Source organism: Brachyistius frenatus, unplaced genomic scaffold (assembly GCF_029030835.1).
Source record: "Brachyistius frenatus isolate BFR_SWC_R1_liver_20210118 unplaced genomic scaffold, ASM2903083v1 Contig_15, whole genome shotgun sequence".
NCBI classification, from domain to species: Eukaryota; Metazoa; Chordata; class Actinopteri; family Embiotocidae; genus Brachyistius; species Brachyistius frenatus.
In genome coordinates, this window is record NW_027210614.1 from 4,227,738 (window position 1) to 4,243,859 (window position 16,122).

General features: G+C 39.6%; 1 protein-coding gene across 1 annotated transcript in view; it reads right to left on the bottom strand.

Moving 5' to 3' along the window:
• csmd1a (CUB and Sushi multiple domains 1a) overlaps positions 1-16,122 on the bottom strand; it is a 389,222-nt gene that overhangs the window by 83,593 nt on the left and 289,507 nt on the right. The window contains exons 27-32 of the mRNA XM_069693686.1: positions 14,946-15,072; positions 14,349-14,560; positions 11,781-11,972; positions 9,509-9,647; positions 5,558-5,745; positions 3,663-3,857 (exon numbers count right to left, since the gene is read on the bottom strand). Coding sequence (XP_069549787.1) covers positions 3,663-3,857; positions 5,558-5,745; positions 9,509-9,647; positions 11,781-11,972; positions 14,349-14,560; positions 14,946-15,072 — 1,053 coding nt within the window. The remainder of the gene's footprint in view (positions 1-3,662; positions 3,858-5,557; positions 5,746-9,508; positions 9,648-11,780; positions 11,973-14,348; positions 14,561-14,945; positions 15,073-16,122) is intronic.

Consider the following 16,122-nt stretch of genomic DNA (forward strand, 5'->3'; position numbering starts at 1 on the left):
AGGGGAATTTCAGACTGAAGAAAATTATTTCAGTTTGGTCAATTTATAATATAATTGTATAATTAATCCAATGTATGAACGCGATACTAATCATGAAATATGCAGTACACTGTTTAGTATTTAAAAAAAATTGTGCATCAGTGTGTTTAGATGCACAGTGGCAAGATAAGTGTGGGAACCCTTGAGTGCAGGTGGAAAAAGTATTTGAACCCTTTGATTTAATACGTTCAGCAGCGGTAACCTCAAACTGCTTCAGCTCAGCAATATTCTGAAGTTGTCCGGTGTGAACGGTTGTCTTGAGGTCAATCCACGGCTTCTCTTCTGGGATAAGGTCTGGGATTTGACTGAGTTACTCCAAAAGGCAGATCTTCTTAGTTTTAAGTCATTCTGTGGTATATTTAGTTTGGAGCCTATCCCAGCTACCTTTGGGTGAAGGCAGGGTACACCCTGACAGGTCACCAGTCCATCACAGGGCCACATAGAGACAGGCAGAAACAAAGACCATTCACGCTCTCATTCACAACTAAGGGCAATTTGTAGAACCACCAATTAACCTGAGATGCATGTTTTTTGGATGGTGGGAGGAAGCCGGAGCACCCGGAGAGAACCCACGCAGGCGACAACGCTAACCGCTGCACCACTGTGCTGCCCTGGAAAACAAACAATTCTTTAAAAAGGCTTTCAAAGCGCTTTTTTTGTGCGGTATAGTTCACATCAACAGATGTTTCCTGTGTACTAACTCCTGAGTCCAACTAGCTTTTGTTAATGTCATTAGTCCAGAAGTTTTCTTTTTCCAACCTTCACTGTGTGGACGTTTGAATAACAATACACTGATTTGTGTGTCATTAAACAACATTGTTTGTCTGAGCATATTTTGTGACATATTTATATATAATTGCAGACAAGTCCAAACCTTATCTCGCCAATATATCCCCCCCCCCCCCCCCCCCCCCCCCCCCCCCCCCCCCCCCCCCCCCCCCCCCCCCCCCCCCCCCCCCCCCCCCCCCCCCCCCCCCCCCCCCCCCCCCCCCCCCCCCCCCCCCCCCCCCCCCCCCCCCCCCCCCCCCCCCCCCCCCCCCCCCCCCCCCCCCCCCCCCCCCCCCCCCCCCCCCCCCCCCCCCCCCCCCCCCCCCCCCCCCCGCATAAATGGCATACTGTATTTTGTGTGTGTCCATGTGTGTGTGTGCACACTGCCTCTAGTCGGCACTCTATAATAGCTGTCTCTCTCTCACTCCCCCTCTCTGTGTCCCTCTTCCTCTCTTGCGCACACACACACACACACACACACACACACACACACACACACACACACACACACACACACACACACACACACACACACACACACACACACACACACACAACCCTATCAACAGTCACGGAGAATTCCTTCTTTCTCGCACCAGCTCTTAGTTACCATGGAAACCAATAAAAGAGAGGTTTGCGATGGGAGGTGTGTGTGTGTGTGTGTGTGTGTGTGTGTGTGTGTGTGTGTGTGTGTGTGTGTGTGTGTGTGTGTGTGTGTGTGTGTGTGTGTGTGTGTGTGTGTGTGTGTGTGTGTGTGTGTGTGTGTGTGTGTGTGTGTGAGAGAGAAAGAGAGAGAGCCAGAGAGAAATGGTGAGAGAAAAAAATATATAGTAAATCAGACAGACAGAGGAGGTGGGAGGAAGGTAAAGAGAGAGAGAGAGGCAGAGGATGACAAATAATTTGGATGAGAGAGAGCAGAGTGAGAAGTAGTTACAGAGAAAAGGAAACGGAAGGAGGAGAAGGAGAAACGTGTGAGGGGGATGAAAAGGGGGACGAGAGGAGAGAGAGGGAGTGTAAGTAGAGATGTATTATTTAAAGAGGTCTCACCCTGTGTAATGAGTTTGGTCTAAAAGCCCCAGGAGCAGCCCAAAGATAGAGAGACAGACAGAGAAACTTCCCTAACTATGTGGTGAGAAAATTCAATGTGCAATAGGAGTCGAGGGAGTAAAAGAGCAAGATTACTGGGAAGGACTGGATTTAGTTAAATTGTTCTGCTTTGACTATTTGAATAGTCCTTATTGTGCAGGTGACGTAAACTTCAGCAGATCTATCCACGCATTTGGATGACTGAAAGGGCAGGAGCAGAACTCAGGACTGTCTTGTTGTGAGGAAACAACTTGTCCAGTGATAAGCAGGGCTAACATTGTTAAAACTAAGGGTCAATCACAAAACAAAACAAAAAGTAAGAATATAAATTGAAATTGGTGATATTCAATATATTTTTTCATTTTATATGTTGGCATAGCATCCTTATGTAATAGTATTTTGTCTGAACTCAGTATGATGAATAAATTAAAGTACAATGATGCTTTGTGTTTTAAAAATGTCCATGTATCAATGTTAAAGTGAAAACTTCACTGAACCCATCCAACAAATGCAGCAAGGATATTATTCACCAATCAAATAACTGGCTGGTTAATAGCCAGACCAAATACCCAAATAATCATTATATTCATTAAATGATGTCTAAATGGTTGACTCACTGATGTTTATCTGAGTGGTTGACCAGCCAGACTATCCTGTAAAGTTACTTCACATGCACAGAAACAATGTGTTGATTCATCCCAAATATAAAGCAACATAACTTCAGTAATTTCCTCACAGATGCAGGTCTCCAAATGTTTAACAAAACCAGACTGAAGTTGTTTTCCTTTGACAGGAACTTTCCTGTTCGTGGCTTGATGAGCTCTTTTTTCTTACGGTCTGTTTTTTGTAGCTAGTCTGAGTGCAATTATCCCATCTTTATTCTCCCCCTCCCCTTCACTGTCTCTCAGACATTATTAAACAGAGATTTCAACTGAACCTTTTCAAAGTGTCAGGCGGTATAAGTAAGTGTGATTTGTCCATGTGTGCATTTTAAAATTCCTTCCTTGTCGTGCTACCTGCTCTGTGTGCTTGTCTGAATATTTTACCCACATGGCATTAGGTCAGGTCACTGCCTCTTTAGAAATCACACAAACGCACACAGGCAGACAGACAGGCGTGCACACACACACACACACACACACACACACACACACACACACACACACACACACACACACACACACACACACACACACACACACACACACACACACACACACACACACACAAAACTGATATATACTGTGAATGGCACTTTGGCAGGTGTCACTTCATTGCCTGGCTGAGCTGTCAGTCAAATAGACAGTTCAGCCTCCAATCCCTGACTGACTTGGAAAACACACACACACACACACACACACACACACACACACACACACACACACACACACACACACACACACACACACACACACACACACACACACAATGTGTGTCTGTCTTGAACCAGTGAGTCTAACATTTAAGCAGGGTTATAAGCAGGTAATAAATCAGTTATCATACAGTAAACTTGCATAGCATTGCTTCATAAATGGTGTTCACAGTAGCACAGCAAGCAATGAGTATGACTTTGAATTTACCATTGTTAAAAAAACCCAAGTCAGGCAGGAAATAAGGGGAGAGAGAGGGAAAGCAAGGTTCCCATTTGGACTGAAACTGAGGACAATGCATCTAAATATTCAGCTTTGGTTACCACATTGCCCTGGAAATTCTGCGTTTTGACAGCAATACCGTGGTAAATCTAGGTTGCATTGCTGTGTGTCTCTTACCTTTACAAGATGGCAGTGATCTGTCCCACACTGGCTTCCCATCATTCCCCATGATACAGGTGATGGTATCCCCGCCCACTGTTGTGTACCCATGGTGGCAGCTGTAGGAGACCTGAGATCCCAGCTTATAGTCATAACCTGTCCGACTCGCGTTCATGATGTTTCCAGGGTCAAAACAGGCCTCTCTTGGTTTCTCTGTGAAGAGTGGAGAGTGTTTGTGTCACTTGACAAAGACAAACTAACTAACCAAACATAAGTGAGCTGTTCTTATTTTTCTGTTACTTATTCATTTGACAAATGCATTAGATGTCATATCACCACCTAGGACTGCACCATAGCCCCCCATGTGGTGCAGAATGTAAACATTTTCATGGTGGTATTGATACTGAAAATTATTTTCTCATTTTCATAAGAACTAAGATATATAGTTAGAGCCAACAGTCACAACTGCACATTTCTAAATGTTTTAAGTAACCCAATAAAGAACATTTTTAGTTTTTAATATTTTGGTGGTAATTCTGGGCCAACTTTAGTCTCCAGGCTGCTATATGTTGACCTCCAATATAGGTTATATTGAATTTCTCTGTTTGCTTGTAATATGCGTATTTGCCTCCAATGGAAGAGGCAAAAACAAATACGGGTAAAGACGAGTAAAGACAAAGAAAAAGAAAGCAATAAAGCAATAAAAGATGAGGAGTCAACCATGGTCAAAAACTGTCTTGGATCTTTATGACTTGGCATTGGGCCAACTTGTTTGCTTTTCCGTGATCGACAATAAGAGTGAGATATTGGGTCTGACAGAGGGAAACAGCCCGGGAGCAAGAGAGAGAGAGGTGGAGGGCAAGATAGAAGTGAAACAGGGAGATGATTAAGGCTGTATTTTAATTAGAGAGATGGCAGAGAAAATGTAGTGAGTAATGACAAAAGTACAGAGGTGTGAGGTAGTGTGAGGAGACAGACATGGAGATAAGGATATCATCTTTTTTTTAATTAGAGATAAATGGGGTGAGAGAAACAAGAGTAAAAAGAGTTTATAAAATTTGACAGTGCAGATCTAGTCACTAGTCAGTCGAACAACTAAGTTCCACATCGACTATTGCTGTTAAATCACCCCCAGTCACGCAACGTCTGTAAAACCAGGATAAGTCACATTCTGTGGAAGTAAACAACTCATGGACTGACATGGAACAGCATGCCCTTTCAGCTGAGAAGGACTTCTGATGTAAGGGGGGAATTAATAGGAGTAGGCAGATTAAAATATTATCCAGTCTGCACATCAGGCGCTCCTGTATTGACATTTTAATCATTACACTTAACAAACATATAATTTAGTGACAATGATTGTTTAGTATCTTAGTGTACAGAAACTTGCGAATACTAGTAGAATATAATATATAGAAGTATATTTTATTTGCTAGACACATAAAACAGAATTGATTAGTTCTGACAAACAATCCCAGCTAATATTCTTCATCTGTGTGTCAAGATCGTACTTATTATTAGTTTTCAGCTTAATTAAGCCTTTATACAGTGCAATGTTGAAGTTAATTATCAAAATTTTCACCATGTACTACGAACACTACAAATACTCCACTACTACTAATACCACAATTACTAGTAGTATACCATCATGCACTACAGTAACTCCAGCTGCTGCTATACTACTATGACTACCACTGCTATATTACGCACTTTCATCAGTAACACTCATGTTGTACTTCTGTGACTGTAGGCTACTACAACCACCATTACCTTTTATACTTGTATTATCATAGTCAGTCAAAAGTCTGCAGTTCATTTTGGTCAATATATTTGAAGAATTTCAGTACCTTAAATGTGACCTTGTGGTAAAATACAAACGTACATTCGAAGCTAAAGTTTTCAGGTTTAATTACCTCGATATTCGATGGCGAACCCAGACATGCCCAGTGAGGCATCAGATCTGAATGCCAGGAAGAGACTGTTACCACTGCTCTCTATCCGCTCCGGGGCCTGGTTGCCTTGGAGACTTGCTAATAGCGGCCCATTAGAGTCTTCACCCTCATAGATGTGCAGGAAGTCGTAACTTGGCTCCATGTTGAAACTGGGATACAAAAACAAAACAGAGAAACTTTGATTTAGGAGTTGAGTAAAATGGATGTAATTTGTTTGTAGCGTGTGTGTGTGTGTGTGTGTGTGTGTGTGTGTGTGTGTGTGTGTGTGTGTGTGTGTGTGTGTGTGTGTGTGTGTGTGTGTGTGTGTGTGTGTGTGTGTGTGTGTGTGTGTGTGTTTGTATGTGCTCAAAATCTCCAAACAATCCAGTGGTACATATTGAATTTAAATACCTGCTTAAATAAATGACTGTCAATTAGTTTGTGCTTTTGCTCTTTTAATCTTCTGCTAATCTTCTCACATTCATTTTGACATGTTTGACATATTTCCTGGATGTGTTTAAAAAACTGTGAATGCTTGTTGTTCTTCTTAAATTTAAGACAGAAATTTCTTATGAGAAACATGATTTTACTGATTTTAGAAAAATAAGAATATGTAAGCTGCTGAAAAAGCAGTCATACAGTACGGTGTCCTCTTAATATTCATCCTGTTGTCTCATTTTGAGACTGTATGACATCATATGTTTTGATTTTTATATCCTACGCATGCCCGTGCATGCGATTTTGTGTAAATCTCATGCAGACATTTGCCCCGATTTTTTCAACCTGCTGCCTAAACCTGCAGAGGCTACTGATGCATGTGTCTTTAAAGTTCAGTGGGTTTACTTTGACAGCTTCTCCTCATCTCTCTATACATACAGCATGTGAAGACATCTGGTCCTCATGACAGGAAACTGATGAGTACATATATACACATTTATACACCTATTTGTATATTTGCTTTCATTGTGTGCATAGTTCACTCTCCAACCTGTCTGGTAAAACCATGCTGCTCAGTGGTTGGTTGGAAGTTGTACGACTTAACAATGTGTGTTTGTGTGTTCTTTTCAAGCAAAGAAAGATAAAGAGGAATAGACAAAGAGTGAGAAGTACTGTATCAATACTGATAAAGAAGCAGAAAAGAATTTGAGCACTAGAGCTGTTATCGTGCAACATTTGTATTATATCACCAAATACTCTAACAGCTGTGCATTCAGGCCACAGGCATGTGCATAAGATAATAGACAGTTGTGCAGAAAGCAGAGACAGTTTTTAGTGATAATGCACTGTACAACGTAGCAACATGTTAACATGTTTGATAGGTTTTTAGGTTAAAATACAAAAGCACTCTGCGGGAAACCTGATAGAGCAGGCTGAGATTATGATCCTGCCTTATTTAATGTTAAGGCAGGAAATGCCATATTATCTGGTATATTAAAGGGATTCTTCTCTCATGTCTCTTTTCTCTGGTTCACTCCCTCTATCACCTTTTCCTTAACTTCAAGACACAAAAAGACCATCAGACATTTCTGAGTTTTGGAAAAAGAGCAGTGAAATTTCATTTGACTCACAATGATTTTTGTTTTTTGGAAAGGACTTTTGTAATGAATAAATTTGTAATAATTACAAAAGTGAAAATAAGGGCAAAGAATGTTCAAGTTTAAACTATGTGTTTTTATCTAGAGAAGAATGGGCTTAACTGCACCTAAGCCATGCTAATACCTTATGATCCATACTAATACCTTTTTTCCCTAGTGATACATTCTTGGTCTGAATGCTAAAGCAACTAAATGTCATGAAAATAACAAAGATCACTACAAATAAATGGGACGGCACCATTGTCTCTCATGCCAGAAAAATAAAACAAGAGTTTATTAATACTTAAGCTGTTTAGGCAAATTTAGAGCAAACTTGACAAAGTATATTTTAGTTTGTTAAGTACTAAATTACAAATTTTGAAATATACTGTAGTGCTGCAAAACTATCAGCACTGTAAGTGCAAGAATGCAACTGTACATTTATAGATGATAGGGTGTCACTTTGGGTTATTTTACAAATTAAATAACATGTGTCGGCAGGTACCTTTAGCACAACAATAAAACAAGGGTCACTTGGATGTGGATGCCCAAATGATGATATCAAACAATACATGATTGATCCATTAGTAATTGGGTCAAAACAAAGTCTATTTGAGCTGAATTTAAAAGACACAATTAGCAAGTTAAAATAATGACAAAGAAATTATACACAATATTCACAAAACAACCAATATCAATATAAGTTAATTACATGTCAAAGAAAACTGTCTCAGTCTTACAACAGAAGGGAATTATCTCTCCAGCTAAAAAACATCAAGCCAAAATTGGGTCATTTTTTCTCCTTTGGCAATCTGGAGAAAGTCCACTTTGCTTTTATCTCCTTTGGTACATTTGAAGCTCCATTCTTCTCTTTTGCTTTCGTCATGAGCCCCTAACTACTGTGACTTGTAAAATATTCACCACTGAGCCACAATGAGGACTCAAAGTGTAAATAAAAAATGTCCTATTACCAAAAAACAAAACACGGAAATGGTCAGAAATCCTCTTTAATCACACATAAATTGTATATTCCAGTTCAAGACAAGAATCTAAAAACATCTTATGTTAACGAGAATAAGTGCAAAATAGTGTTGTTTTTTTTTTTTACATACAGTCAATAACTTTCTGCATAAATATATTCACTTTCAATAATTTCACAATGACCAACAAATTAAAAACGAACTAGAATTAGCACCTCGCCACTGGGAGCCTCTGAGAACTTCACAAGTTGCAGTTTACATCCATGTTCAGACTCATATAATACGTTGTATACAGTATGTAGTGAAGACTTTGAAAGAATCTACTAAAAGTTGTTTAAGTGTATATATTTTTGTCTATCAGTTAATCCTTGAGTCCAAGTGAACATTTGGGCCAAAATTGAACAAATTCCCATAATGTGTTCCTGAGGTGTCGCTTTCACAAGAATGGGAAGGACAACCTGAAAACATGATTTCTATGTCTATGACTGTCGCCTTCGCAGAGGCATAAAAACAACTAAATCAACGATTTATGCAGGGAAAGACCCAGACCATCGAGGAGAAAAAAAAACTACGGTAGATTTTTAAAGAGATCATTTCACCACAAACTAATCATCACACTTCTCAAATCATGTTAGATGTGTATTTTAAGTAGCCTTTTAGGCAAATGTAATGCCTATATTTTCCCCACAGAGATTGGTTTATAAATTACCTTGTTGATTCTTAACAGCATGACTGCAAAGACAGCACCATGAACTGATATAAAACAATAATTACTAACTGTTTTTTTTAAGAGTAATACTTATCTCTTTATTTAGCATAATCAAACATTTGATATGATAGCTTTAGTTTCATACAGTACACAGTACTTTAACATGGTGCCATCGTGGCAGTGATACATTGTGTTTTCTAGCCTGAGTGCAATATTTTAAATTAACACTGAATCATCATACATTTACGAGTTTACTTTGATTTCCATGTGGACACCTCGTAAGTATTCCACCAAAATAACATGGGCCACCTTTCATATTAAAAATAAAGTGAAAAAGCCCCAGGTATATGAATGTATAAAGGCATACAGCTATTTGAGAGTGAAACAGATTGGATTAAACTTAAAACTATGTATGTGAATTATTTATAATTTTTCAGGGAAACTAAAAAAAAAAAAAAACGAATAATTCTTAAAATGTATATGCTTATTTTGACTTAATTTACAGTGTGAAAAAAAATCTTCACCCATTAAATAAAAATGTCAGTGTGTTCCTACAGCTGCAGCTAAGCACCACTTGTAGTTTAAAGCTGATAAACATACATGTTAGAAAAAAGGTAGGTGGTCACATATTTGTAGATAAAGCACGATGCTTTAAATCGAGGTGGCCTACCTTTTGAAGATGAGGGCAATGACAAAGTCAGGGTTGACTCTGATTCTCCAGTCGCACTCTTTCCCCGGGGGGTAAGGCTGAGGGTAGTTGGGAGACAAAATCACTCCAGAAGGACCGCTGACATTAGCCCCGCATGTTGCTGGAGACAGACAAACAGTGAGGGGAAGAGAGATGAGAAAGATGATTACACAGCATTAGGCTCGGGGTTATTTGGACAGAGAATTACCCCTGATCGACCACTCATATTACCCCCACAGGTAGGCAGGGTGGAAGTGAGTTAGCTAGTAATGGGAAGCATGGCAGAGGTTGGTTAGAAGGGGGAGAATTACTCCCAGTGGACCACTGATATTACCTCCACAGGTGGTTGCAGAGGGTGAAAGAGCAAAAGAGACAGAGAGAGCCTGTGAGATTTAGTTACAGAGTGTAGGGCTGGGGGTACTTAAGAGAGAAAATCACCCCTAGCAGTCCTGTTATCCCACAACTAGCCAGAGAGCAGGAGAGAGATATTGGCAGCAGAGACAGGAAGATGCATTCAAGCAGCAATTTGGTGACGTGAAGGAAGACTATGAAACATGGAGAGGTGTCTTGGGGGTGGCAGGTGGGTGTGAATGGATGATCAACAGTGAAATAGAGGTAAACAAAGGCATTAACAGTTGCAAATCACTGAGACAGAAACACACTTGTACACTAGAGTATTGTGTATAGAGTTGGGTCGTGTTTCATCTTGGGAGTTTTTAAACACCAGGGATTCACCACTTGAGGTTAAAGTGCAGGAGAGGGAAGCACGCACTAAGCTAAGCAAAAATTGAAGGAACTTTAAGCCCTACATTTTATCTACAGTCGCACAAAACGTGAGGTCACCGACCAAGAGTCAAAGACAATATCAGGAACAAAGCATAATGTGTTTCATGTCTATGGTTACAAGGTAAACTCTGGTCTCTGCAACTGTGCTGGAGGACTTCCATGTATTGCTGGCTGATAAAGAGACAGAGAAGGCAACAGAAAATGGAGGCTGTGGCATCTAATGGTGCGGAAAATGTCTACAGTCCCACGTTGCAAGCTGGAGGGTGGTCAACATTGACATAGAGCTTACTTGCTGCAGAAATTTTCACCGGCTTGCGCACATTGTTTACATCCCACCTTCAGCTGACGTCATACCTCACACGGGTCCTCCAATGATTCAAAAAGCAACAATTCAGGACCTGTATGTTAATCTCTGTTGATTTTCCTCATTCATCTACACTGACTAACTTGACATGTCATATTGTGTGCATGCCAGATCTGAACTGTATTTTGAACCCCAATAAAAGGATATTGTTCAGCATCAACTTACTATCAGCTGGAAAGTATGTGCAGAGCAATCTGTAAGTGTACTACAGGCTTATTTTTGGCTAAGTTTTGGGGATTTGAAGGTTGTGTGGTGAGGAAACCGAAGAGCTCTCCCTACATTATCGATTGTATCTTCTGTTGCAATGACTGCTATTCCTGCATTTTCTGATTCAACAGAATAAGCCAGGTTTCAGGGCTTCAAGTCACTTCCTTCATTTAGTGAGGAAGTCAAGTGTGTCAGAGGGAGCTGAGGAGGAAAATGAAGGCGGGAAACACACCTGAAAGTGGGAGAGTGAAAAACAAACTGCAGCACAATGGTGAGAATGAAGTGTGGAGTGGAGCTCACTGGGCCAGAAGCAGCAGGTGGGTGCAATGGTGGTGATAATGGAGAAGAAAAGCTAACAAGCTCTGAGTTTTGTGACAGGAAACCCAATCACAGCTTGCTCCATCTTTCGGCGATGATACAAATCTAACCTTCCTTCCACCTTCTTCCCCTGACCACATACTTCACCATCCCAGTTCCGCCTCCTGCACTACTTGTCCATCACAGCCACATAGGTGAGAACAGAATTAAATTACTTAAAGTTTCTCCTGAGTCACGCGAACAGGGCTCAATGTTTATTCAACCTACAGAATCTTCAACACTGGTTCAGATTATCTTTGATCTTAAATGCCATGCTGCCAGTGTGGAAAATCATCTTTTATATTTATTATTTTGCTGTACAATGATCAAATTTAGGAGAATTGTGGGTTTATTATGTAGAGCAAATAATGAACAACTGGCAGTATCTAAAAATCGTAACATCTGTTACTTGATCACATTTAGTCCTCATTTTTTAGCACGCAGTATCTCATAAAAGCGCCCAACTCACAGGGTCTCACTCATCAGTGGTGGGAATTAATTCAACTTGTAGTTTGGCAGTCAGCGACACTGTACACCTACCTATACATGTTGGAGGGTCAGGTTGCCAGTAGAATCTATTATCCATCTGGACACATGTGATGGTGTCTTGGCCTTGCAGCTGGTAGCCCGGGTCACACTGGAACGTCATACTGTCACCAGGTTCCTTACTGTCTCCATATCGAGAACCATTTACAGGGATGCCTGGGTCGTTGCAGGTCGTTGCTGTTGTGGCTGGGGAGTGCGAAAATGAAAGACAGACAAATATTGATATGCTGTTGGTATAGCGAAAGAGGAACTGAGCTAAATGCTGCCATTAACAGTACTGGCCAGAGCAAACACAGATGTAAAGAGATACCAGTCCAGTATCAAGACACAGAGCGGTCCATCACACTAGTCCTAATGGAGCATACTGTCATCATACTGACAGTGACTAACAAAATTATTCTATTTAATATTAAAAGAAATGGTGGTAACTGGCGATACATGTAAAAACTCACACTCAACCTGACTCTATGGTTGATCCCTGTTTTTTTCTTCTTCTTTTTTTTTCTTTTTTTATTGTTGGATCTCCCTTCAGGCTAAGCCGTGTGCTTGGTAGTGATAGGTAGAGTTAAGCTTCTTAAAGTGCTTGTTTCACAACAATCAGCTTTAAGGTACAGAGGTTTCAGGTTGTAGGGGCACTAGTGCACTAGTTTATATTGTAGTGCTTTGATCAAATCAATCAGTGTTAAAACATGCCAAGAATATTGTGTGAAATAACCAATACTATAATTACTAATAATCTAAATACTGCATAATTTATGTACAAATTTGTATTGTATAATGTCCATTTATTTATGTATTTTCTCCAGGGCTGTCTATGGGGAGTAATATGTCATGTTTAAGGTAGTCCTATCTGCCATTGACATCAATGGGGTTCTTAAGGGATCACAAAATTAATCGTGGCGGTGGAGACATGAAAGTAAAAAAAATAAACACTTTTGCTTTTTCAAAATTCAATTTTAAAGTTGGGAACAACTGATTTATGTCATCTGCCAGAGAATAGACAGGGCAGCATTCGCCACTGCTTGAAACCTCATTATAGAGTAAACTCAACAATCAGTCATGAAGTGTCAGATTCAGTGAAAATTAGAGATCACATCTTGGACAAAATAATACTGGAACATGTTTGCATTGAAACTGGCCTTATGAATTACATTTAAACTGAGTTTATAAATGATCTTTTGCAAAAATATTCCAGTGTATGGCCAAACATAGGATTATAACATAGTGTTATAACATATTTTCAGTGTTTATTCCATCTGGTCAAAGAACAGAGAAAAGACAGATGTCAAAACGAAAGAAGTTTGAAGTTATATCACTCCTAAACAACACTTGTTCAATAAATCCCCAAACCTTGCTTAAAATAAATTAGTTTGGTGGTAAATACCATTTTCTATGCTTTAGTAAATCAGCATGAAGGTAAATATAAGGAGTCATTACCATAGTAATGGAATAACAGTGATTTGATTAGCATGTTAGTGAGTGCAAATATTTATTGTTGTAAATATGGGCAGAGTGGGGAAAAATACTAAATATGTGAGAGATGCAGAAAAAAAAGAGAAAAAGAAAGAATTGGATGTAAATATTTATGACTGAAAATCTCCATGGCTCAAAAAATATTCTGACAGTTAGGTGTGTTGGAGTGTGTGCATGCAGATTTATATGAACCACAATGCAATGGAGAATTGTGTAGGTAGTAAATGTGACCAAGCACGATAATGTGTGTCTATGTGTGTTTGTGGATGAGTAGATGTGAACAAGCAGTTGTAAAGGTAAGGTGTTCTGAACTTTCTGTTATAGCGGAATCTATCTTTTCTTACTAAGTGTTCCTCTGACAGATTTGGGTGCTATGGCAGAGACTTAATAGGAAGAAGCGAACACATTTCTGGATCCAGTGACTCAAATAGCAAAAGGCCATCTGTGTATCCAAAGGGCACAACTATTGTGCAGGTTGCCTTTGGAGCTACTGCAGCAGCAAAAGTTTGCATTCATTGAACAGAATGGACCAAAAACCACCCCAAAACATCAAAATGAATGAATACCTATTTGTTCTTTATCTATAAAATCTTTAATAGCAAACGCAGAACAACTATGTTTCAAAGACATATTTCACTCTACTGTTAACTAACCTGAGATGAAGCAGCGCTCACTGTTTTCTCTCCTGCGTGATACGAGCAACATGGAGCCACAATTCTCTGGAGGTCTCTTTCAGTGCTTAGTTAGCCTGGGTCCCAAGGTGAGATATTAACATGACTCATTTGATTCTTTGGCTAAAGGTTTTTCAGAAATCCTGTTAAATGTAGCGTTAATGCTGGATTAATGATCTTATAGCCCATATAAATGAGGTTTATATAATAACTACGAAACTATATGTGTGATGACTGCTGAGTTTTTTAATTAGCTAATATAATTGCTAATTCAGTAATTGGTTTTTCTTCATAAATGGATCTGGGGGATAAAGTAGGGCAGACCACCCAACATTTTTTAGTTGTTTTTAGGAAGTCAGAGTTTCCTCTACCATGAATTAAACTTTAATGATTCTGATTATGATATAAAGGTACTTACTCGAGAACTGTATAGAAAATCCTTGCTTGCTGATGAAATAATCAGAGTCAAACTGCAGTGTGAGTATGTTGAAAGTCGAATGGCTATCTTCAGGTAAGGCTGGGCCGGACCATTCTTTCAACAGGATCCCACCATCTGACGGCCCAGATGGACCATCCCAAACTCTCAGAATATCGTGGCCGATCTCAGTGTCGAAGACGATGAAGTGGAGGCTGAACAAACACAAAAATACAGCAGTTTCACCAAAAGGCATGTCAACAAAAATAAAATGAAGAACAGCTGAGAACAGACAGACTGGCAAGTGTGTGCGTGCACACACATGAATGTCACAATGTGTTGAGAAACACAATGGTGGCATAATGACTAATGTGTTGTACTCCCCAACACAGCAGTGGCTTTGACAGTAAACATTTATCTCTCATTAGTGAATATATTACCACCTGACAGTCTGATAAGTTTTTACCTCTATAGACTAGAGTGGAGGCTGTTGTCACATGGGAACTCATTTCTTTTGTGTTATTTATTCAGTCCTTTAATTTAGAGCAAAAATATTCCAGATAACTCACTTAAGTGTTTACCCAACTGCTTCATAATTACCTGATAGTTTTGCCTGTATCGGCCTCTATAGTCCAGGTACAGTGGAGGTTGTTGTCATATGGAGCAGGATATCCCGGAGACAGAATCCGTCCAGACACTGCTCCAGTTATGTGACCTCCACACTCCGCTACAAGGACAGGGGACAACAGGATTATCATCATTTCCCCCACTCGTTTAATTTAGTTACTAGTACTGACGATTTAAGTACTGCATATCCAGTCAGAAATAGATACCCATATTTATATATTAACAAAATTAAGAAAACATACATACAAAACTACTACACACTGATAAGATGAAACACAGAAGGAACGTCAGGGCATTTAACAAAGCAAGGATTGCAGGCAAACCTATGCAGCCTATTGTGGGATTACTGCAGGGTTACTGTCACTACATATGCAGTTGCCATCTCTTCCAGCCATGAAATCCACCCTTCTCAAAAACAATGACCTTTTAAATAGATTAGAGAATTTGAGTCACTGAATTTTAATAGGGTGACCAAAAAAAGAAAATAAATCCGATAGACAAACTCTGATTTACCTACGTTGCCATGCTGAAACTAAAACCCTGACGGCCCTGTTAATTTGTACATGATGTATTCATGTTTATACTTTTTACAGTGTCTCTCATAATTAGAGGTGTTCACTCAGTTATTCAGAAAGAAACCTGACCTGTGACCTCAGTTCGATGGGTCTGAAAATATAATCTGGTCTTTAGTTTTACTGCCACAGCTCTCGGCCTATGTGTCAATATGTCTAATATCTGAGTGGATCTGAAATCATAGTTGCAAAGAAAATGTTTTAGGATTTATCAATTTTCCAAATGCCATTAATTGACCATTAGTTTTTGGAATTGGATCGGCAGGTATTAGAAAATTATTATCTGTCTATTCACCAGTGCAGATAGTACCCTATTAATGTAGCATTGTAAACTTACCATGGTGTCATTTTAAATGTAACATGCACTCGCTGGATCATTTCATCGACAACTAAAGAGAGAAATGTCTGCACCTCTTCAACTGATCTCGGCATGGTTTTGCAGGTTGCCAATAGTCTAGTAGTCCAGTGGAAAAAAATGTTTTAAGTCACTGTAATGTAGTAGCTTTGCTATTAAACAATGCCATGTTTTTGCAGGATGTCCTTTGTCATGCATGCTATGATGCAGTGATTGTGACTGT